Source organism: Buceros rhinoceros, unplaced genomic scaffold (assembly GCF_000710305.1).
Source record: "Buceros rhinoceros silvestris isolate BGI_N320 unplaced genomic scaffold, ASM71030v1 scaffold7275, whole genome shotgun sequence".
Lineage (NCBI taxonomy): Eukaryota > Metazoa > Chordata > Aves > Bucerotiformes > Bucerotidae > Buceros > Buceros rhinoceros.
The window spans coordinates 1-25,648 of NW_010411063.1; the positions used below are offsets into that span (position 1 = coordinate 1).

Here is a 25,648-nt window from a genome sequence, read left to right on the forward strand (position 1 = left end):
CGCGGAGAAACAGGCCAACTTCGGCCCCGGGAAGTTAGCTAGGCCCCGGGCCGGCCCCCTCGGGCCCAACGAGCCTGGGCACCCATTTGTCTTCCACAGGGGGCAGGGCGACGGGCCGGCCCCCTCGGGCCTAACGAGCCTGGGCCCCCATTTGTCTTCCACAGGGGTCAGGGCGAGCACGCTGCTTGCCTCCCTCCTCCTGCCTCTGGCCGGAGTGTGGGGCACGAAGTCATAAAGTTGCCTGCCCTGCTTCCCACCTGGGGCTGCGAGAGGTTCTCGGGAGCAGATGTCATTCATGTGCTTGCGTGAGCGTCAAACTGAGGAAAAAGTGGGGGGAAGAGAAAGGGGAGCAAGGAGAAGTGGCCACGCAGCCCGTTTCTGATGCAAAACGCTCGGGTTTAACTTTTTGCCTCTATAGTCTTGGTAAGCTTTTTGCCACCTCTTTGTTTTTGTTGGTTTTTTAATTGCAGGGTTTCAGGTTTTTCGTGTTGTATCTGGTTATATTTAGACATCAGGTTTTGTTTTAAGCTTTTACAATTAAAAAAATGCTGACTGCAGTTAGCAACAGACCAGTTTATGGGGGGAAAATAGGGAGGGGAATGGGATTGTTTTAATGTAACAAGACTCTTTAAAATTATTAAAACCAAAATATTTACAATGAGTAAAACTGAGGTGTGTTAGCAAACCAAATAGCTGTCATATTTGAAACAAAAATGTTTTCTGTGCTGTCTGATGAGTTGTAATTCTGTTTCCACTGTCTTATATTGGAGCTTGAGGGTTGGTTGGTTGGTTGGTTGGTTATCTGCTTTTCTGAACTTTGTGTAGGTTTTTAGACCAGAGACTTTTTAAATATGTTTTTATATATTTATATACATATATTTTGTTCATTTCAGGTAAACCTGTATTTATAGTACTTGAATTTCACTGAAAAACCCCAGACACTTGCTTCTGGAAGACTTGCTTTCTAACAAAGTAATTGATAGCCATTGTTACTTATGAATTTACTTAAAAGACTTCTCTGATTTTGTATAAAATAGTTTCTGGGCAGTTTTTATAAGGAGCTGCTCAGAATGTCTGGATGGCATTGCATATAGAATAAAAGCATCTGGTTTTGGTTTTGAGTTTTTGAAATTCACGTAAGAGTGCTTGTTTGACACGTCTTGTCATCTTAACATCTTAACCTTACAAACTGCCTGTGTCAGTATTCTGAGAGCTATTAGTATTCCACTAAAGTCCATGAGTAAATTCGCACACTTTTAGAAACAAGGTTTCTGAAGAAAATACACTGTTAAAAATATTATGTTGGTCCAGTTTGTTCCAATATCAATATCCATTCATTTTCATTAACGGTGATATCTGTGCCCTGGTTTAAAATGCTGTGTTTATTTTGCCATGAGATACAATCAAAGGAGTACTAAATGCAGCAGGATTCACGTTGAATGTCACGTAACATGACAACTGGGCATGCAGAGCAACCATTGGAACGGCAGTTTTCTACCTGTCAGTGCAGCTGTCTGCCTCAGAGTTTGAGTAAGAGTGCAGCTCTAAGCTCGTGATGAGTTATGTCAGTTTCCACCACAAATAATTGCTGGTCTAACACTTTTCCCTGTGTTTCTTTTTTCTGAAGTATTTTTTTCCTCACAGGAAGAACCTTCCTGAAACCTCTTGCTTGTGACAAGTTTTAGCCCTTGACTGTAGTTAATTTTCTTGGAACATTTTTATTGTCATTAATTACCACTAGCCCGGACCTTTCCAAAATTTAAAAATACTGCTTGCAATAATGAGAAGTGTGTGAAATTTTTCTTTTCAGTATTTAATTCCCATTTAAAGCATCAAATAATACTTAAACTGCATCTTTAAATAAAAGATATTTTTAAAAATTTAGTTTGGAATAATAACTGATGGAACCCCCCCCCCAATTTAAGAATAAAAACATTCCAGCTAGATTAGTTTCAACATTCTTGGACTAACAAGCCATGATTAGATTAGATGTTTTCAAAATGTGCTTGAGACTGTAATTGCAGTGTTCTGCAAAATTGTTTTGGAAAACAGTTAAGGGCCATGGAAGACAGGGCCTGATTCCTTCCTTTGGTGTTGATATAAATCTAGGTAAATTAAGAGAAAGAAGACTATAAGGGGATCCATAGTTCTCAAGTTCACTGTAAAGGCTGCTGCAGAAGGGTTTGAAACAAAAAAATTTGTACAAGACAAAAAACTCACATAAGTAACAAATTGAAAATAAAGCACATGCGAGTGTTGGTCAATATTTTTTTTTTTAAGGAGGAGAGGCAGTAATTACAGAAACAGTTAATGAAAGATAAAATAGATATTTTGTCAAAATAAAGTATGGTCAAACAAGATTCAGGTCTTCCAGGGTAGCTACTAGCATAAAGATAGTAGTGAAAAGAAGACTCCCGAAATAGTTTTCCTTTTGTCAGCTTCTATTAGAAGTGATTATGGCTGTTTCTCTTTAAATGTGCTCTTGACCTGCTAATTATGTAGAGCCCAGACAGTTAAACTATTTCCTTAATATGCAAATATTTTGCACTTGAACTGAAACGCAGAGAGGTATTCTGAAGGCCCAGTTCTTTCCCAGCTTCATCATGGATTTTCATATAATTAGAATAAACACTATGCTGCTAAACAACTCAAGATGACCTACCTTTCAGATCATAGTTGACTGTTTCTGCTTAGTTTTTCATTGGGTTAATAATCAAGGTTTTGCCTGTCAATGACCTCACGTGCTCCTGTAGAAGATAACTTTACCTGTGGGAGGTCTTGATAGCAAGAAAAATTTTCATTTGTATTTGTGGGTGGATGGGCCAAGATTCATAATTTGCTAGTAATCTACAGTGACAGACTCGATTATAACATGGATTATTCCACTTTATGCTTCAGTGATCAGAATAATGTTTACTGGTCATTCTGAAACCCACACAATTTTAATTTGTGTTTTGTTAGGTGCCTTGTATGATTTCAGTCCAGGTTCTTTTTACTTGTTTCAGCTTGATGGTGGAGAAGAAGAGGGAAGGACCATTGCAAATTCCAGTTTTGTTTTCAGTTTCGGACTAAAAGCTATATTTAGAATTGCCTTCGAGACTACCCTCAGCCTTTCTCCAGAAATTGATTCTTCCAGGCACACCACCACCACATTGACAGTTGTTATAATACATCTACTTGTTTGGTGGTTTTTGTTTTGTTTTAAATAAACAAGGGATTCGGTTTTGATGTTCTTATTGAGACATTGTGTTCTGAAGTTAAACTTTACAGTTAATCTGGGGGAAGGATAGACAAATCTGTTTGCTGAGCAACTTATCTTTACGTTATGGAGCTGTCTTATTTCAGTGAGTTCAGTAGAAGAGCTGTATAGACTTGCAGTGAACAGCCCGCAGTTTGCACCCCTGTGAGATGGCTACAGGTTCACAAGGATTGGCGTGGCTCAGAGATGGGGAGCATGCCTTTGGATTACCGGGGATTTCCCTTTTCAGGCTGTCTTGATACTAGGAAATAGGCAGTCTTGCCTCTTGCTTGAAGCTATCAGAAAGGCAGCTTAGTAAATGTGAATTGGTTTGCTCTTTCTTTCCAGTGAGGAGAAGCAGAAATTCCTTTTGAAATAAGAGTATATATGTTTCCAAACTTGATAAGCAATCTCATCAGTAGACAGGGAAATTTTTCTACCTTATATTTATGAAGTTTTTTATAGATACAGTTGAAATTTCGTGCAGTCACCTCTTCCCAACTCTTGATGTTTCAGTATTGCCATAGTTTTTAAAAATTCATATTTATATATGAAGTGATAATGCTGCAAAAACAAATGTTCAGAACTAGGGAAATACCAAATCAAGAAGATCTGCTTTACCCTCTTGTGTTTGTTATGCTTAATTACCTTAGTATGTGATTTAAAAAAAAAAAAGACAGCTTTGCAGAGGACATGGGGTATACTATTCTCTGAATTAATTACTGTTTCATATTTTATATGGATTCAGTGTGTGTCCTGATATTTTATGCATTCTCTTCAGACTCATCTTTAAACACAGAATTAATATATTTGGGGCTTATGTCGCCCATTACCATAATGTCTCAGAATGAAGTATTGGGGCAAAAAGCCCCAGTAGAATAATTAGTCAGTATATTCTTTCTGTCTGAACATTGAGAATTGTCAGTAAGTTCTTGGGTTTTGTTATTTGTTTGTTTGTTCATTTTCAAGAGAGAGTTATTCATCACTCCCATCAGAACAGAGCTCCCCAGGATCTGGTACGTAGCTGGGTGTTAAACAGTAAATTAGTTCTAAGTTGTGCTAAAAACTGGGCTTTGAGGAAAGGATGCACATAACTATAGCAGAGCTGCGTGATCTAGGTGGAAAGAAAAGGCACTTCTTTTCAATACTCTTTAAATGTCATAATACTAGTCTTTTCTTTCTGTAGTCACCTGTCTCATTTCTGTGCATCCTCCAACTTCTGCTTAAAAAAAACAATTAAAACAAAGGCAGAGCACAGTCTTTCCATGGAACTGTACTGACCCTGGTGCAAGTTGCTGGCTTCCCAGAATTCTGATTCCTGGTGTCGGCCCGGTGGGAGCCAGCAGGCACTAGATGACTTGCAGAGGTGGCCAGCAGGAGCAGAACAGCAGAGACCTGGAATGTGGAAAAGAAAACCAGGACTACCATCGCATGGTTGAGTGGTTGCAGACTTCTTACACAAATCACACTCTTGTTTTTACTCTCACTGTTTGTTACTGTTCTTTTCCAGCTTACTCTTTTGCATTCCAGTCTGATTGCTTTCTTTATATTCGTGTTCCTGGATACCAGTGGCAAGTGCACATAGAAACTGGTATTTGCTTTTTGTCCTGGTGCCTGGGGGCCAGCGATCCAGAAAGAGCAAACGAAAAGAAAGTTATTCTTAGGGCCGAGATGGTGTTTGGTTGGTCACTTTTGCAACCAGTGCACATGACTTATGTGAAATTAGTGTGTTTATTGTAGATTAAATACTCAAGAAATTTAGCTGGCAAGCTAATATATTGATATGTTGAGGAATTATTCTCTTTTCTTTTTCAGTTGGCTTCATTAAGGCATTTTAATGTTGTTTTTTTAAAAAACACCAAACAAAGCACCCACTCCTCCAACCCCCAAACCCACATCACTAGTGTTCTTGCAAAATACCAGGTCTTCGTTCCAAATCCTAGAGTTAACAGACTTCCTAAATGCCGTGGTTATGAAACAAAGTTAGCTGAAGTAAATTCAAATTTGTACCAGACTTATTCTCTGAAACAATTGCGCTTCATAAAAAAAAATTGGTTTGAGTCAGGCCAGTGGTTGAAATTTGGTAACATTAGCAGCAATTGGAAATGGACAGGAATAAGTAGTGTTAACAATGACCTCGAAGGATAAATTTCTGTGGAAATAGAACGCTTTGTATTGTATTTTTTATCTGGAAAGTTATCCTCTGTATAGCTACTTTCCTTTTTTTTTTATTTTGAAAAAGGTTTGCAAAATAGGAGTTTGGGTCCTCTATAGCTAATGAACGATACAGAGAAGTAGAAGTTTAGATTATCACTCCACTTTGATGTAGAGGCTAGGGCAGTCCTTCAGGAAAGAGAGGAGACAAGAAAATTAGTAAGTGAACAAGGATAGTTTTCCCAAAGTATTTGTATGTTTGGGTTTGTACATGTTTAACTTTACTAGGTTAATAGGCCGCTCTAATCTGCCAGAATACCACAAGCCTTCTGTTAAATGTCACCAATACAGCCTTACAGTCTCCAAGTTCAAGTACCTTATTCTGCCTGTGGGGAGAGGTGCCATGCTTCAAGAGCTCTGTTTAATCTCTTGGGGCCACATTGACTAAGGCTCCTGTGATGGTTTTCTGAAACCACAGCTGGTGTTCTTACCCTCCCCGCTCACCCTCACGCTCACCTATGGCCCTCTGCCATAGCTCACCAGCCTCAGGCCTGTGTCTGCGTAAGCACTGGCAGGCCGCTTCTCTCAACCCAAGCAGGATCAGCCATCATCAAGGACTTGTACAGCATAAATATTGAATCACTGCAGTGAAAGGGAACGGTGATGATCAGTCAGACCTGAAATGAACAGGGAGGGTTGGGGCCCTCTGGATGCTCTTAACATGCCTTTGCTGCTGAAGAAACTGCAAAAGGATCCGTGCCCTAAAAAGGATGATTAGAACTGACTGGGGTCAATTGTATTCTCTGTGTGTTCATTTCAGAAGCCGAGGGTTAATGTTTTAAAACTGTTTCCTAGATGAACCGAATTTCCTGAAAACTTAATGTAATAAAAACTTGTAAATTAAATTAGCTCCTTGGTACTAATTGAACTTTTGTTAAAATAATTTGAAAGAACTATTTTCCAGGCAGAGGAAGCTACATCAGTTTTTTATCTCCATTACAGTTGAGTTTGTGTGGTAATTTTTCTTCCCCCCAAAAGTGATGTGATGGGATTGGATTGTTCATAACTTATTACATTTAGAACGTGCAAATTTTCAATTGAACAATGCTTAAATAATGTGTTAAATTTTTTTAACTACATTTTTTTAAAGCTGTATCAGGGCTTTCTAATTTCATGAGTAATAATAAAAAAACCCCACTTGATTCTCTCAGGAAGGGAGAACTAAATGGGTTTCAAAGATCAGTTCTGCATACTCAAACCTTTGTTCTCATTTGTGCCAGCAGCGTTGATGGCCATTTAAAAAATATCCCCAAGATCTTAACAAAATCAGTTCTTAGGCTTGTTACTTTTTGTATGTCAGCTGGAGCTACAGGTGCTTTTATATCTTGAGGTTATAGTTAAAGGTATTCTTAGGTGTAGATGGTATAGTAGAGATTTTTAGAGTTACGTAGAGATACTTTTTATAAGCCTGATATTCTACCAAATTTTTGTGCGCTTTTATTTTGGTATTGCATTGTTTGATGGAACAAACTTTCTGCCTAAAAGGGATGAGTTGGGGAAGTTCAGGCAGGAAGCAGGGGTCTTAAAAAGGAGGGTGAGGGAAGGTTAGGCATTATTATTAAAAGGACTTTCCTGTTTTCAGTACTGGAAAGAAATGCATCTTTTTCCTAGTTTGAACTTCGATGATATATCTTCAGGCATTTACTTTCCTCCTCCTCTCCTTTTGCTTTTGGCAAAAGCTGAATGTTCTCACATTCATATCATACTGCATCAAAAGCCATCTCTGCATCAAAAGGAGGTAAGAATGGTTGTCCTTCTGAACTGGTCAGCACAGCATAATTAGCATCGAGGCTTAAATTAAGATGCAGTATCTACATGGCTGGTTTTTTCTTTTTATTATTGTGTACAGATTCACAGCATCATCTCATACTTAGCTCATGGTTTTCTTCATACCCACTGTCTTTTAAAGTAAGCACGTTACATTACATTTTCCAGAAGTAGTAAAGCCCTTAGAGCTTTAAGTCTGTATCAACATCCTAAATTTGGTGTGAGGCAAATTGGCATCAAGTGAAGGAAAAATACAGCTGTGAGAACACAGGACACTACATTTGCGTTTCAAAGTGTTTCTATTAGGGAGAAAACCCCCAAACTCTAGACCTAACACTTATCCTTTGTTATGTATTAATATTATTATGAAAATACCTTTATGGGATATTTTAGTAGCATTGAGAAAAATGATCTGAAAAAAGGCCTCCTGCATGAGCCCACATCTGGAATCACTGCTAGAGCTAAGATGAAAATTTGGAAGTTTCTGGCTTTAGGCTAATAGAGCACGTTGCTTCCTAAAAGGAATTAACTGAGTTTGCTTTCCTTTCATCTTTACAAATAGATACTTCTGCCAAAAATATTCCCCATTGTTCAAGTTTAGTATAAATAAGACATCACCTGATGACACGTACCTTAAATGCGATGCTGTTTAAGCTTTGGCATCCTCTATCTTCATAAGGTGCCTGATACGCTTACAGCTTTGGCATCGTGTGTGCGTGTGCTTGTAGCTGCTCCATCAATGTTGGATGAATAGGGTAAAGGATTTATGGAAAAAAGCTAACCAAAATGAAAGTCTGCCCAATGAAATAAGACACTTGCTTCCTGTTTTCTTCACAGTTTTAAGTTGTATAGTTCTCTGAGAATTCAGAAAACAGGTGGAATTTGCTAGGCTTTTAAGTCCATTCGTTCTTACTAAATACTATTGCTCATACTTCATGTGAGCATAAATAGATAACTTGTGAGCAACTTGCCTATATGTAACATGGAAACCTTGGAAGTTTCTCAAGGACCATGTTTAATATTTAATAACACTTGGACCAACTGTGAGCTTCCATAATTTTTCTATTAGAACTTCACAAAACTTAAAGTTTAGAAGATTTGCTTGCACTGTGGGGAAGAGAGAGCTAATTTAAAACTTCTCTTTTGCCTCTTTTTTTTTTTCATTCCTTCCCATGGTTTTGAAGGAGTCCATTAATATAAGAAATCTATGAATGAACAAAAGAATAAATGTGCCTGATGAAGAATTGCAGTAAAAGAAGAGATTCCAACTTAAAGAAGGGCACCTAACCATGTATTGTTTATATTGTTACAAGGGAAGGTTACTCTGAGGATAGTAACTTTGAGATTTAAGCAGATTCTGTTAAACAGTCCATCTCCTAATAGCTAAGCACTCTCTGGAGAGAAGTTGGCTTGGAAGTTGAGAAGTGTGATGTATGTTTGACTTGTGTAAACCTCAAATGAAATTACTATTTGAATTTTGTTGCTGTTTTGTAATTCAGACTCGCAACATCATCCTTCAGCAAAAGAAGATAAAATTGTTTTTTCATCAGAAAAAGCCTCAGAATACTTTTTTTTAAACTAAGTAGTAATTGGTAGAAGTAAATTCTTCAATTTTTTTGGCGCTAGTGTACATGATGGGTAATTATTTGATTAAATTATTGTGCCTATGCCAAACCCCTCCCTCTATGGCAGTATCTTTAGCATTTTCTCAATCATCTCCCGCTTCTCAGCACAGAAGCAGCTGCTGTTATCGTCATTATTCTTTTTTTAATATCCTTAGACAAGTATGAATCGTTCTGGCATAAAAAAGCAGATTACAGAGAGATTCATGGAAGCATTTTGTATCATCCATTGCTGAATCATGAGTTGTGTGGTAGCTGAGCCAGTGTCTTTTCTGTGGATAGCGAAGGTCATATAATAGAGCACCGTTTAGAAGACCAGTGGCCATCATGTTCTCTCCCCCATGCAGAAATGACATGTTATTACCTGTCTGTAAACACCAAAATTGGCAGAATTTAATAACAGAGTCTGCACTTGTCCCAAAGGCAAAGTTGGTAGAGCTTTGAGTTCATTAGTCGGGAGAGAAATCTGTTGACAGGCAAGTGTTGTTGGAGAGGCTGGCCTAGTGCTGGAAGAGAGATGAAATCATCGTGAGTCCCTACCTGTTACATGCTCTAAAACTGACGATTTTCTCCTAATACACAAACGTTCTGTGTCAGTAGATGTGTTACTGTATTTTATCCTTTTTCAGTAGAATATTAGATGTTCTCTATCCTCCTTTTTTCTCTGATTTATATTTGGTTGGGTGTTTTTTTTCCTCTTTTTTCCTTAAAATGTAGGAGTATTCTGAGGACAGCAATTCTGAACCAAATGTGGATCTGGAAAATCAATACTACAATTCCAAAGCTTTGAAGGAAGATGATCCCAAAGCAGCATTAAGCAGCTTCCAGAAGGTTTGCTGTCTTTATAGTTTATCTCTTATATTAATTCACATTTAAAAATACTTAAGCTTATCATTTGAGTTATTTTCTGAAATTTTAAGAATATTGTTTATATTTTACCTTCCTAATTGTGCAGTGTTTATCATCAGACAACTTAGTCTCCTGGCTGACTGTCTTTCAGGATCGTTTTTAGGGAGCATAAGTAGGACATGGAATAGTCCTATTTTACTGCAGAACTGAGTTTTTAATCTTCAGGATGTACTAAGTTAATTAAACAGTCCTAAGTGTGTTTTCACGTACCAGCTGTAGAAGCCTGATCCATTAGTTTTTAAAATGCTACAGTGTTTTCCCCAGTGCCTTATGTAGTATATTGTATTTGGTTTGCTATCTGATTCCAAAGCTTTGACTGTATAAATACTAAATGACACAGAGTTTCTTTCCTTCGTGTCAGTTTTAAATCTTTAATGTTTGCACATATATGACTTTAAACAAACTTTGTAGAATTTTTACTTTCAAAACATTTCCTGTAAATTTTTGTCTGATTTAGTGGGTTGAGTCAGTTTTGCAGGGAGGGTTACTTTTTTGTTTATATGTATTCATGGAGTGGCATTAAAGTTCGGTGTTTGGTGTTAACAACAACAAATATATAAATAACAATTCACTCTCCTTACATCAGTAAGATACACACCACTCACCAACTTTCTCAATAATATCAGGGAAAACTAAAATTGAAGAGCAGGGCAGAGTGAAACGTTACTTTGTGGAATGAAGTTGGGGGGTGTTGGTGTATCTTTCTAGCAGAAATTAGAACTATGGAAAATATGCTACTCTCTCTGGGAAACACAGCAGCCAAACCCAGCTGCAACACTATTATGTGGGAAATTATATCTCTACTAGCCTTGTTTGATTAACTCTAACCAAAACAGTAACCACGTGGGGGCTAACCCCTTTTATCCAATTATAGTGCTTTAAGAGATGTGTGCTGTCTGTGTAACAGAGACACTATCCAATCACCATGGAGCTAGTCGGGTGAACAAGAGTCTATAAATTGGGATGTATTGTAAACAATAAACGGGTCTCACTACACACCATATTGGCATATGCGTGATTCGTCCCGGCTCCAGCAAAGAGCCAGCCGAGAGCTGGTGGGCCCGCCGTAAAAGAATATAGCACGAATAGCTACAGGGGGGAAGGCATATGTGGGATAAGTACATTTTAAACAATACACCAATCAATTTAAGAATAAAGCTTTTATAAATACTGTTTAAAAAATTCTTCTATTTCAGGTTTTGGAGCTTGAAGGTGAAAAAGGAGAATGGGGATTCAAAGCTCTGAAACAGATGATTAAAATAAACTTTAAACTGGTAGGAATTACAGCTGTCACTTGAGAGTAAATGTCATAGATATGTATTTGATCCAGAAATCTTATGTTGTTATTCTGATTTATGGCTATGACAACTAAATCTGCCAGACTTGTCTTCCGCAGCCTTTAATGGCTCATACAGACATGGCAAGGAAGTTACATGGTGGTTGCAAGTCATAGGCAAAGCGGATGCAAAGCGGCTGCTGTAGTCAGCTGATGCTCTCTGAAAGTTTGAGGCTCAGTCCTTGCTATCCTGAGGTATCATACCATTGATATTGGTAATGTTTCTAGATATGTGTACTTCACCAGAACAATCAGTGAAAAATGTATACGCTACGTATGCAACCGTTCCAAATAGCTATATAGCCAACTCTGTTTTCTTTGTTGAGATAATTATTTTAAATGTCTATTCCATGCAGTCTTGATGAAGTTATTCCTGATTCTGCTGCTTATGAATAAAGCAGCGATACAAAAATTCCTAATAGCAACCACTGCTGCATAGTCTTTCTGTTATGCTTCCTTTTCTGTATGTGTATTTGCAAAATACACCTCAGTTTTTAATCATTAAAACAAAAATTACAGTGTAATTGTTTTTCTTTTAGACTAACTTTCCTGAAATGATGAACAGATATAAACAGCTATTGACCTACATACGGAGTGCAGTTACAAGGAATTACTCTGAAAAATCCATCAATTCTATTCTTGATTATATCTCTACTTCCAAGCAGGTTAGATCACCAGTTTTTTCACTGTTACGGTTTTCCTTTCTGCATTTTTAACTATGGGCCTTTTTGTGTATCTTCTGTTGGTTTGGGGTTTTTTTTATCTTATGGAGAACATTTGCAGTATTAATTTGTTGTCATATGTTAAAATATTTTCGCCACATTTAATGGATTCTATCAACAGAGGTAACTTCTCATAAATTTGTCTTTTTTGGCAATATTTACTTGAATTTTCTATGCCAACGATAAAGTAGGGGGTTTTTTTAGCATAGTAGCTACACTGTGTGTCTTCTCAAATATAATTCGTAATGCAACAATACTTTTTAAATACTTTGCGGGGAGAGGGGAACTTTTGAAAAAGCTTGCTATGAAGTGTGAGTGTTGAATACTTCCTGTCTTTGAGTGTACTGTGCAAGTTAAGTACATGCTCACAGACACACAGCCCAGCTCCTTTTCTTCGGTGTTGTAGAAGCTTTTCAGAGAATCGAAAGCTCCCCTAATTGACTGGTTACCTGGAAGTAGCACCTGCATATGAGGATCGCTGGTCTTCAGGGATGACAACTCTGTCATTATCACAATCCTTCCTGTCCTGCCCCTCCCAGGCAATGGAAGTTTTATAGTTGAATGATGGTTTACTCTTAAGGTCTAAAGGATTGTCTTAGACTATACCTTGTTGCCAGCGGTCAGTGTGTTTGGTCTAAATGCAATTGGAGACAGACCTGGAGGGACAGTCTGGAAATCTTAACCTAATGTATAGCCACAGATCTGTTATCCCCAAACAACCAGTAGCCTTATACAATCCGAATAGATTCTCTGTGGAACCTTTGTTAAAGGTCACACTCAGCACTAATTTCCATTTTGGATGTTGTATTTTTTTATTTTATGCAAAGAAACAGTTTGATGTACTCAAGAGCTTGCTTTCAGGCAGCACTGGTAGTACAGAAAGGAGAAAGCATCTTTTCCTTTGACCATTTCTCTCTCTTTGTAAATCATATTTTGTTTTTGATATGTAAATTATTTTTGTTTTTCTCCTTTTAAGTAGGAGCAGTGTTGCCTGTGCTTGTCTTTTGTTACACAACATGAGAGTTTTATTACTTGGTTATGTAAGAGGGACTTGTATAAGCTGGCTTTCATTTTTCACTAGCATGATTGGTTGCAAATCTTAAAATGTCTAAAATGTGAATACTTTTTAATTGTATTTATTTTATATAAGAAAAGTAAGTTTACTTAGTTTTGTTACTTTACAATTTAAAAGCAGACATTCAGTAAGATGCAGATACCTTTCCTATTTTGAAGTTCAAGCATGCACTTTTAGTTTTTTCAGATTGACTTTATTAACAGGTACAAATTTGCTGTTTACAATTATAGAATTCTGATTTTTTATGTCAGATGGATTTGCTTCAGGAATTCTATGAAACAACACTTGAAGCTCTGAAAGATGCTAAGAATGATAGATTGTGGTTTAAGACGAACACAAAGGTAAAATACATAACTTACTGTTTTTTGCTTTTGTTTGTGTGACACCTTGAGCTAACTCGTATAAATTACAATTGCGAAATCTCAGTAGACCTTAGTATTTCAACTTTTTTTTCATTACAGCTTGGCAAATTATATTTAGAACGAGAAGAATATGGAAAGCTACAAAAGATTTTGCGTCAGCTGCATCAGTCGTGCCAGGTACCTTTGTATTCTGAACCACTGTAGCTTAATAAACAACACTGATTTTTTTTATTTTTATTTTTTAAATCTGTTGTTGGCCTTTGAAGCATGTTGCTGAGCTTTAGTACAGAGGAAAGAAATACTGTGCCTGCTTTAATTTATGTGTTTGATACCATGAACAAAAAATGACAAGTGTGTTATTCCTTGCTTAAAGATGATTTTGAAAAAAATATTCACAACTGCTGATTAAGTTTCTTTTTAGTCTGGTGAAAGGATGAGAAGCACATATGCATAATCTATAATGCATAGACATTTATTTTAAAACACAGTGAAGATTCCAAGTGAGCTTTACTCTTAACTGAAAGTACAGTCGTTGCTTTCCCATTTGGAAGGAAAAATAAAATGAGCCATGCAGCCTGCTGTGCTTGTTTGTGTCCCCTTTTCTTCGTCCAGCATAGGAAGTGGATACAAATATGCAGGAAATGGTTTTGTTACAGGCAGCAGAAGAGCCATATGTGTTATCTCAATGAACGTATGTGTGTCAGTCATTGCATTTATATACTGAGAGTGTGGTTTAAGGAAAGTGGAAAAGAACGATTCTCAGGAAGACATTTGATTCAACAAAAAGACTGACTTTTTTAAAAAAGGGCTTCAAAACCTGGCCTGTGATAAGTTCTTTTAATATTATGTTTTGTATTAATAGTTATATCAAAATTTTAAAGTTTCAGGAATAACCTTATTTCTGATGAAATTACTGAGATTATTTGGTAATCAGTTTTTTACTAGTGTAAAACTGAAATCACTGTTCTCTTAAAATTTCACAGTATTTATTACTTAATCTGTCCTAGACTGATGATGGGGAAGATGATCTAAAAAAAGGTACTCAACTATTGGAAATCTATGCTTTGGAAATTCAAATGTATACAGCACAGAAAAATAACAAAAAACTTAAAGCACTATATGAACAGTCATTGCACATCAAGTCAGCCATTCCTCATCCGCTGATCATGGGAGTTATCAGAGGCAAGTTAACCTTGAATTTTTCATTTAACTTGTATTGCATAGATTACATTTATGAAAATCTGATAATTAATGTTTTTTCCACTTCCAACTCTAAAGACAAGAGGGTGCTGTAGATTCAGGGGTGGACAAACTGTATGTGCATGTTTGCCTCCTGTAGGACTTCAGGTCTGCTGTTGTGGTGCCCGAGTACCAGATGCACTGGTCAGAAGGGCAGGGCAGTTGGCTACCTACAGTGTAGGAGAGAAGCAATAGGAGAACAAGAGGAATACTTGGGCGGTTTGACACCATGGCAGGAAACAAACCATAGGTGCAAAGGATGAAGACAAAGGCTCGAGAGGACTGCTATCAGAAGGGACTGCTATTTCTGCAGTCTCCTCTTGTAATCTATGCTTGATGTCTCACTCGGAACTGAAAGGCTTTGAGATGTGTTTGAAAATAAAATTTATTATCCATAATGATGAATTGTAGTGGAAACGTGACATGTGTCTGGAAAAAAAACTTTCTCCAGAACACTGTTGTGCCTTTCCTCTTCCCTTGCTGTAGGCAACAGCACGGGCAATCAGGAAGCAGTGGATACTTCAGAAATAAAATATTTCCCAGTTTTTCTGCATGGTTTTGCTCAAAAGATAGGGAAAATTCCACAAATACAGGAAGTCTGTTGCCTTTGAAATGTATATAAATTCCATTTCAGTTTTCACAGTATTTTAACATAAGGTTAAAATAATTATTGGCTGTGAGGGATAGTGTTCTTTTAGATTTATGGTGTGGGTTGGGTTTGGTTTTTACTACTTTCGAATGGGTTTATTCAAATAGCAATGCTTTACGTGAAGGCTCTAATTTTTTTTTCCCCAAAGCTATTTCAGAGAATGAAAAGACTCCTGAAAATATTTCAGTAATTTATTTAGAAATAGCGTGGAACTTCTGAGTACAATTACTGTAGTCGGCAACAAGCACACAGTGTTCCCTCTCTCCTCATCTGTGTTTTCTTTTCAGAATGTGGAGGCAAAATGCACTTAAGAGAAGGAGAGTTTGAAAAGGCACATACTGATTTTTTTGAAGCATTCAAGAATTATGATGAATCAGGGAGCCCCAGAAGAACCACTTGCTTAAAATACTTGGTCTTAGCAAACATGCTCATGAAATCTGGAATAAATCCATTTGACTCTCAGGAGGTAATTTTTTTTCCTTTTTCCTCCCTCTCCCTTTTCTGAATTGATTGGAAAATTACCCAAAAGATGAAAATGGAAAAAAATATTTTAAATCTAAACATGCATATTGTGCTTTCTGTTCTGTGTAGGCTAAACCATACAAAAATGATCCAGAGATTCTAGCAATGACGAATTTAGTAAGGTAAGATTTAAATTTTTCTGGAGCAAAAAATAAAAAGATGTAGTGCTCAAACCAGAAATGGAATGTTTTTAGGGATGGCTTTTCTATGCACAGCTAAGATAGTTATTACAAAAATAGTGGGAAAATGTAGAATGTAGAATGTTTAGTAGAATGTTTGTTTTTCTTATGAAACTTTTAATTACTATTGTCTACTAAAGTATCTATACTATACCAGGTAGGGTTACAGCAGCACGTGAAAATGAACAACACGTAGGAGAACTTTTCCCAGCTTTTCATTGTGTAAGAAGTAATGCCTGCTCACAATCTGAAATCCACAGCTGATCTCATGTTGGAACAAAGCTTGCTCTGATAGTGCTATATGTATGCATACAAATAGTTTCTGAAATTTATGCTGTTCATCCATTATTGACGTAATGATCAATAAATGATCTGGCAGTTTATTAAGGGACTATTTCCAGTAATTCCACTTTAGACGTGTCTTTTCTACTTCACCGTCATAGTTTCATGTGAATTGGAGGCAGAAGGAACTCCAGATGGCCCTACGCAATCTGATTTTATTCATATTCCTAATTTATATCTTTTATCTTGACATTTGAGTATAACTGCTTCTTTAAAATTAATAATGCAATTAAAGCAGTGTAGATAAATATGCAGAAGATAGAATCAGTTTCCAATATTACAATTATGCTTTCAGTTCTTCCTATACATTTGGAACTTGCATGTTTTACATGTGATAAAAAGAGACTTCTGGAATATCCGTTTAATTATGAAGTAAAATTTACTGGTTTCAGGGGATAAATGTGTTCTACTTGTTACCACTCTGCTTACAAACTCCTCAAGTTCCAGCTTAAATTTAAGAGGTCTTTTTCTTGCCCATTTTACTGATATTAAAGGATGACTTTTTTTGACTAGTTTAAAAATAATTTGAAAATCTACAGAGACTATGAAGGAAAAACAGATGTTGTTTTTAAAATGCTTCACGATAGTATTAAAGAGAAGTTGAAAGCATGTACTGAACATCTTTCAGGTTACATATGGATAGCCTGTAGCTTAATATAACTAAATTACTGTGTGAGTTTGATTAGTTAGTAGGTAGTCCCTATTACAGCTGATTGTTCCTGTAAGAAGAGACAATAGATTTGAATTGTAAACCCACTGTATTACAAGTAATAGGTCTTGTTTCAGGGTTGAAGCTCTTGCCTTCTAAATGATGCTGTGGTGCCGCTACTGAACAATAGGTGTCTCAAACCCACCTTCTTTTTGTAATCCTTTCTTAGATAACAAGATTGATCAATTAAACAATAGATATACTAAAAATAAGCTATAAATAAAAATCTGAAAAGTAGTATTATGCCAGAATTACTGATGGTTAATCCTAGAAGTCAGGATTTCTTCTGTCTTCCAATATTTTTAGAATCCAGCATAAGATGGACCTTCTAGAAGTGGCAGCAGCCCTCTACACTCTTTTTAGCTCTTATTTGTTCCATAAAGTATGGCTTCATGAAGCCAGAATTCAAGTAATGATACTTTTCAAAATTGGCTATTTTTAGCATCTGGGCTTTTTTAAGGAACTAATTCTTAAAGTACAAAGTTTTGAAACTAGAGTGCCTTGTGAAATAACTGTATCTTCACACTAAACTTTTGTAAATGCTACTAAAATGAAAAGAGGAGAAAGGCCATTTCTGTTGCATCTCATCTTGAAATAGTTTTTCCTTATAAAGGTTCTGAATATAATTATTTGCTACCAACACTTAATACAGCATTTTTTTAGATGATGTAGAACACATTCCTGTGAGTCTTTCACTTTTAAAAATAATCATTCAGTCTTTTGTTTTTTCTGAAGTGCCTATCAGAATAACGACATCACCGAATTTGAGAAGATTCTGAAAACAAATCACAGCAACATCATGGACGATCCCTTCATAAGGGAGCACATTGAAGGTATTTTTTCAGGCTATTTTAATCCTTTTTGTTTTCGCTACTTGGTAAGCTTTTTTTTTTTCCCATGGTTTATTTTTTCCTTGGCAGAATGAGAGTTCCTTGTAATTACTTGTGGATGATTCCTTTACTGTTTCTAAATTTTTTACAAGCTGGTCATGGTCAACATGCATCCAGGCATGTAGAATGGTGGAAAAGAATTGCAGGAATGATGGAGAAGGTTCTAGTAGGAGACTGTTCTAAGACAGTATCTAAGTAGTGTTAGGCACTGAATATTTTGAGTGGTGTTTTTTTTTTCCGTTGGAAGAATTAAATGAGGGCAGCTCTTACTTGTAAAGGCTGGTTGTGTCAGTCTCAACAGTCTGAGGTTTGCCAGTTTATAAGGCTAATCTTTGGGTTCAGATTAAGGAGAAAATACGTACGCAATCTAATCAAGGTTGCATTAATAAATGTGAAGTAATAAAATATGTAACAAGATATATCATTCTAATGTATATGTTGAAAACAATGTTTAGGTTTATAGTACCTGTACTCAGTGCATCAGGGGAACACACTAACACGTGCCCTTCCGTTACATTAACATGACAAAATCAAGTTTACCCCTGCGTTTGTCATGTTTCTGAGAATTTGAAAGTCACTTCGCTTGAATATAGTGTCCGGTTTTCCTGATAGCTACTGTTTTCATCAAGAGTAGGGCTTATTGTGGCACTGCAAGATCATTTAGCTGGGTAGTTACATGAAAGAGTTAAATCCAGAGACCTGTTTTTCTTACACGTCTTGTTTGTAAAAGAGAACATGGCAATCAGCAGGGGAAACTAAATATAACCCCTCTACTGTGGTTACGTGTTGACTGCTGGTAAGCTTCAAAGTCTTGTAGGGAGGCTCTGTACGCTTAGAAAGGTGGATGCCTAAGGAAGAAAGCAGGACAGAACTGGAAGGCAGGAGAAGGTGGACAGTTGAATCAAAGGATTGAAGAGAATTTGAGTTTCACCCCTTGTAACAGTCTGCTAGTGGTATCCAGAGGAAAAAAAAAAAGACATTCTCATCTTTTTCACTCTGTAGTGATACCGAATACGTGTTTGTGGTTATAATGTTTATATACCTTGTGTCATCATTTTAATCTCTTAAGGTTTATAGAGATGCATAATCTGGTCTTCAGTATTGTTTGTCATTATATAAACAGTCCTTGTGTAACTTGCTAGGTAAAACTGGATCTATCTCTTTCTATTAATTTACAGTTGTAAGTTACGCTTTCATTTTATCCAAATCTTCTTTAATAATGTAAAAATTTCTAAAACACTGAATGCACTATCTTATCTAAGCAAAATCAGCCACTTCATGCAGACTGGGTTTTATACTGCTGTAGTTTCTCATCGTAATCATACCATTAGGCCTTGATCTTTTGACTTAAAATGTGAATATTCCCCATGAAATTAAATGCAACAGACTTGAGTTTCAGAGCCTGAAGAATACCTTTCACTCTCGCACAAGGCAAGCAGTGTAGGCATAAATTAGAAGGGCAGACATACCATGCAATCATCTGTACGATTTATCCAGTTAGTTTGAATAATTTAAATTTTTACCAGGAAGTGTGCTGCTCCATATTTAAACAGTTTTCAACTCTCTCTGTCCATCTTCAGAGTTACATATGGCTTGGATTTCTGGAAAAAGATCATGGTATTTAGGATATCTTTCTATATTGAGCTGTATGTATTTCAGAACAGTTGTTTTACAGTATTTATCTTCTCTTACAGAGCTTTTGCGAAACATCAGAACTCAAGTGCTTATAAAATTAATTAAGCCTTACACAAGAATACATATTCCTTTTATTTCTAAGGTATGTGTCTGTGTAGCCTTCCATTTCCTTCTGTAAATGATTAATTGTGAATGAAAGCTCTTAAATAACAGTGCTTCCAGAAATAGAACATCTAAAGTATAATGTAAACCATAAAATAGTCCTGATGCACTGCTTGGCAGCTTGCGGTGCGAAAATGTAAATTTCAAGTGCTATCCCAACACTTTTTATAATATGTACTATGATATACTTCTAAAATACTGAATTACCATATTGTACTTGGTGTAGAAAAGAACTTTTCTGAAGAGAAATATAGAAAGTGAAATTTGTATAATTCAAAATGTAATTATGAACGTAAATTTTATGAACATAAAAATCCAAATTTTGATTCCTTTTGTTCAAAAGGTATCTTCAAATCTGTGTTGTACGAGTTACAAAACTGTGGTAATAGAACAAACCAACTATTATACTAGAATCGATGATTTCATTCCCTAATCTGGAAGAACAAAATCAAAACCCAATGACAATAGATGACTATTTCCATCTCCTGTGAGTCTGTGATTTTTCTTGCAAAAATTCACAGCATTCCAAAATATATCATGAACTATTAGAGATGTCTTTTCTTTATTAAATTCTCCTTAGAACTCTGTATGCCTTGTTTTGTTTTTTTTTAAGATAGCCTTAACATTTGTAGAACTTCCTTGAGTCAGAAGATGCAGCTGGCCTCTAAATGGTTTTGAGTACAGACCCATTCTATTCAGATAATTACTGTCTTACTTCCTGGGGAGGGGGTGGGGTGAGGGGGGGCGCGTTCTGTTTGTTTGGTTTTTTCAGTAACTTGGCAAAGGAACTCATTTCCAGAGCTTCCAAAAATTTACCCTCTTCAGCCTTTTCTGGGAGGTTACCGATACTTGATCTTTGACCATATATGCTTTGGGTGGAGTTCTTTTGCTTGATAGATCATTACTGAATTGATACTTTTGAACAGTAAGAAACAGAAGTGAAACCAAATTCTGTAATGAAAATTAAGATTGGAATGATTTAATGTTGCAAAACAGTAGCAGCCTAATGGGTTTTCTTTTTGTTTTAGGAGTTAAACATAGATGTAGCTGATGTGGAAAGCTTGCTTGTGCAGTGCATATTGGATAAGTATGTACTTTATTCTTGATTTCTGATCTTAGATTACTTTAAAATAGTCAAAGTATACAAGAAGCAACAAAACAGTATTTTAGTGCATTGTGACAACACTGCTTGATTCTAGAACTGAAAAGTAACAATGCTGATTTTGTTTGGATTTGCTTGGTTTATGAGCAGAAAAGTGTATTTCTTAGACATGAGCCAAGAAAATAGAGAGAGTGGCATGTTTTTACTTTACTTTTGAATCACCTAATCAATTACTTGAATTATTATTAAATTATGAAAGTTACTTTTCTTAGTAATTGCTGCTTACACCCGTGCATATTTTTGAGTACCTCTTTAAGTCAACAAATTAGTTGTCTGCTCTCTTTGAATGGAAAAACTTAACTACAATTCATAAAATCCTTTTTTGGAGGGTAACTTGTTATATCTACTAGGAAAATATAAGCCATATATGAGTATATATTTTAATTTCTTTTTATATAAATCTCCTTTTTTCATGATTCCTTGACTTTCAAGAACTGTTTGCCTCATATTGCTTCAGATTTTATATGTGGGTCATAGCTAGGCAGACAAAATCTGAATTGCCCAATTAATTAGTTCATTTGATTTCCAAACACGAGACAACTAAATAGGCAGTAGTACGCAGGACAATGTATTGTAAAAGTGCTGAATTCTGAAATGGGCTTTGTGTCTCTCTTCTATAAGAAGTCCTCTTATTTTGTCTCTAATTTGTTGTTAGCTCCTATTTCCATATGCGTTAGCAATTTATAGTTATTTATTTATTTACTTCTAGCACTATACATGGCCGAATTGATCAAGTCAATCAGCTCCTAGAACTGGATCATCAGAAGAGAGGTGGTGCACGGTATACTGCATTAGATAAATGGACCAACCAACTAAATTCTCTCAACCAGGCTGTAGTCAGCAAGCTGGCCTAACAGAAAACAGGCTTTTACAAACGTACTTAAGACAACAGTGCAGTGATGTAAACCTTAAAAGAACTGGGAATGGCAAAACTACTGTCGGTTGGTGTGCCCTGAAATTATTGGAGTTATGGCAGAAGTGCTTTTTTGATCAGCTGGTTTGTGTTTTGCTGCTGCATTTATCCCAAGAAAAAACAGCTTTAATCTCCAGAAGAAAACCAAAATGCCACGGGATTTATGCTGTATTGACATCTTGCCCTAAACATACAACATCATAGTAATTTGTCAAAGGGCAAATAATGACCAGAGAGAAGATTTTTGTCATGATTTTAAATACACTGACATGTTGCTGTTGGTTAAATTTAAACATGTTTTACCTGCAGAAATTCTCTCACAGAAATAACCTGCAATAACTTGAAATGCATACCCTTTTGAACACTTCCTTTTCTCATGTATAAATTGAAATGTTTGCTGCATTTTGCAAAATGTCAGTTCTCCAAAAACGTGTCCGTATATTTCTGTACCTGCAGTGTAGTAAAGGTTTAGAAGAAACCCCATAATTATAGTGGCATACTGTCACTTAGGTTTCAAGCAGCAAAATAAACAGTGCAGTTCAGAAATTGTACAGTTTGTTTCTTGATGTGCTGTCATTATACTTGATTTTTACTTTTGCTGTTTTTAGAATAAAATAGGTATTACTTCATCCTCACCTCACTTATGAAGGGCAATATGGAGATATTAAGTCTAAACCTTGGTATGTGTGCAGTTGTTTTTTCTTTATTCTATTTTTTCCCCTTGAAATAGTTAAATGTAAATACTAAAGAGTTTAAAAGCTGACATTTAGCAGTCTTGCTAATTGCCTTTTATGTTGCAAGATACCAAGCTATTATCAGTCCTGTCGTTGATGTCAGTGGGTATTTGGTATTTCTCAGGAACATGCTCGGTTTCTATTTTGGTACTTGCAGACTACAGGTTTGCCAAACAGTACCCTGTGAATGGAAATGCAGACCCTGACTGTTATTTTTCCTTGCCTAGTCTGTGGTCTTTCTGACTGAATTCAGTGTATGTAAAACAACACTGTGTATAGGGAGAGGACCAAGTACAGTGACCCAGGAATAATGGAATCGGTTGTGTCTCGAATGTTTGATTCTACTGTAGTCCCTTCAGAGCTGCTATTCAGGTCCTACCACATAGCAGGCACATGCCTTTCATGTTCTAAGATTTTGAGATCATCAGATCTATTTAAAATGCAGAGCCGCAGTGTTGACCACCGCAACTTTTCTTCCCGTAGCAGCTTGTCTGGAGCTGACAGAAAAATTCTCTTGCAGGTCTCAGAGATGTAGAAGAAATTTTGTAGGGTCACTTCTTCCATAACTACAAGTACTCCATTTTAAAGTGAGGGTATCGTCTAATGGTGCACAAAGCAGTGCTACACACAGTCATTGCTATAGTAGAAGAAAAAATGCTTACGTAGAGCAAGTAACACCACCCGCAAAACAATGAAAAAGCCTAATAAATTACACGACTATCACATACATGCAAGACAGCATGGTAAACTCAATGTTCTAGGGCAAGACTTAAATTGGTAACTGTATAATTAAATAGGATGAAATTAACTTTCATCCAAGGGACAGATACATGCTTTAGAAAATTATTTTGCTCTGCAGTTGTCAAAGCAGGTGATTTTTTTTCCTAGAGTTTACACAGTAGAACTTCATGCATGAGTAGCATGATGCCGAAGCTTGGGTGAGCATTTCTCCTTCACTGATGCATTTTTTTACCAATAGGTGTTTCTAATTTATACACTAAAATAATAGTAAAATATGAACATAAATTGAACTTAAGTTTTTAAGCAGTGGCAAAGTTTTTTCCACCATAAAAATCTGTAGATAACGTTTACTAACTCACATTGTCTGTATTTTGTTTCTTTGCAGTGGTGTGATGTATAACATAGCTTTCACTTTGAAAATTCCACTGAGATCTGATGATGTGAAATTGAACTTAATAATACTGCACAGTAATTGGGACCCGTATCTACAGATGCAGAGATTTTAATTTGGATAGCCAGTCTTGCAAGGTTATGCTTCCCATGGGGACAGGGGACTGCCACAGCTATTTCAAGGTTCTCCTTCCCACGGGGCCACTGACAGCTATTGTCTCCTTTCTTTGCCATTTTCTGCCACCCTTGCTGTGGGAAGAAACAGCTATCTTCTAAAGGAGGGGGGGAAATGAACTGTGCATAAACTTAGTACTGCTTGGAAAAAAAAAAAAAGTCTTTTTGACTTTTTTTGTAGCAACTGATGTAACCTTTCCCATCTCAGATACGTCTGTTGTGGAGGCATGTTTGGATTTTTCAGGAAGGAAATAGGAATACTGCACTAAATCTTGTCCTCTCCATCTGGTTCCCTGTTTTATCTTTTTACTGTGAAGGATTAACTGTAGTAGGACTAGTCCAGCTAGTATGAACTATTAGTTTGAATAATGAGGGCTAGCAATGTGGTTTTAGACCAAAAAAGTGTCAGTCTACCTCTAATAAATGATGTGTTTTGGCATGCTTTAGTTCTTAGTCATGCATACAGTGCCTTAGCATCTGCGCTCTAGGCACATAATGAAGATTTATATAATCCCTAAGGGATTATCCCCCATTTCTGAGTTCTCATAATTCTTAACCTGGAAGATGAGCATTTTCTGCGGGGGAATACGGAGGAGCTATGTTGTCATACAACTGCAGCAGAAGTTGGTATAGCCCACTTAGTCCCTGGTAGATCTGGCTCTGGTGTCATTTCTGCCTCCTCAGGAAAAGTGAACAAGCAGTTAAAGGAAGAGGGTGAATGATTTTTTTTTTTTTTCCTCCCTAGATAACATTATTGCACTGCAGGTTGTTCAGGAAGTGCTGAGCAGCCTCACTCATTCTTCAATCTCAGTTCCAATCATTAAATTTCTGCAATTGTCATTACTCGTCAGAGCCGCACTTTTCACAGCTTTTTGGATGTTTTTCCACACCTTTTGCTGCTGTTGGTACAAGACACCTTAGCTAACACTGTTTGCAAAAGACCATTTTAATGGCTGTTGTAATCTTCAGTAAGATTGCAATAGTAATCAAGCTGTGTGTATATAAATACAGCTTTTAAGTTTCTGGCACCTTACACATTAAAACTTAGCATCATGCAGATGAAATCGGAGAGGTTGTGCTATGTCTGCATGCATTTTAGGTATTAATAATAATAATCATACTTTGGAGGAATGCATTCTTTTCTCAAAGTCCTCTAATGAATTAGATCTGAAACCATGATATAGTGAGGATTTACATTTCCTTCCATTTTAAATAGGCTTAGAAATATATTGAACAAAAAAAAGGAAACAGAAAAAAGGCAGGGCAGGTAAAATGCACCTGGCAGAATAATATAATGAAGGTATTTGAACTGTAGTCTGTAAATAAACACTGTGATTTTTGTAATTAGAAAGTGTCAGCTGTAAAAATTTGTTTGTACTTGAAGATTGTATTTTCACATTCACTTTTTTTCAAGAGGTGGCGAATTAATTTACTTGAGCAGAAACTGCGTGTGTGCATTAAGCATAAAATGGCATCACTCTGGACAACACCCCTTGCTTTCTCGAAAATACAGCAGTTATTTGAACTAAATTTCCATATATGGATGTTAATACTGACAAGTTTAGCTGTTACTTCATTATTTTCAAACTGGTAAAAAGATGTTTTAGAACCAGACTAGAGAACTAGGTAAAATACTACATTACAGCTAGTCGTAGTTAGGTGTTAATTAAGATATTGACAGAAAGGATTGCTGCTGCCTTAAATGCTTCTAAGAAAGATAGATTGCAAACTGCATCTGTGTTATAATAATTGCATACCTAGCACTAAATTTTAGATGTAATAATTGTAAGCATTACAGCAAGAGTAAAGGCTAATCCCCTCCTGGCCATATTACACTATGGCTTGCATGGCAGGATCTGTCCTGGTTGGCTCTACTGCCTCTTTGCAGCTGCTCTCAGTGGGAGTGCTGGGCTCACCCCGGGTGCTGCCAGGTAGTAATCACACATTGCTACCAGAATCATG

At 36.5% G+C, this 25,648-nt stretch overlaps 1 protein-coding gene across 1 annotated transcript; it reads left to right on the plus strand.

Moving 5' to 3' along the window:
- Window positions 1-9,563: 9,563 nt before the first annotated feature.
- On the plus strand, window positions 9,564-22,316 carry COPS2 (COP9 signalosome subunit 2). Its single transcript, XM_010135851.1, has 12 exons — window positions 9,564-9,672; window positions 10,947-11,024; window positions 11,626-11,751; window positions 13,135-13,224; window positions 13,345-13,422; window positions 14,253-14,427; window positions 15,421-15,599; window positions 15,725-15,777; window positions 17,621-17,718; window positions 19,470-19,552; window positions 20,601-20,659; window positions 21,444-22,316. Exons 2-12 carry the CDS (start codon window positions 11,001-11,003, stop codon window positions 21,586-21,588), a joined length of 1,110 nt encoding a protein of 369 aa, XP_010134153.1. The 5' UTR covers window positions 9,564-9,672; window positions 10,947-11,000; the 3' UTR covers window positions 21,589-22,316.
- The last annotated feature ends 3,332 nt before the right edge of the window (window positions 22,317-25,648 follow it).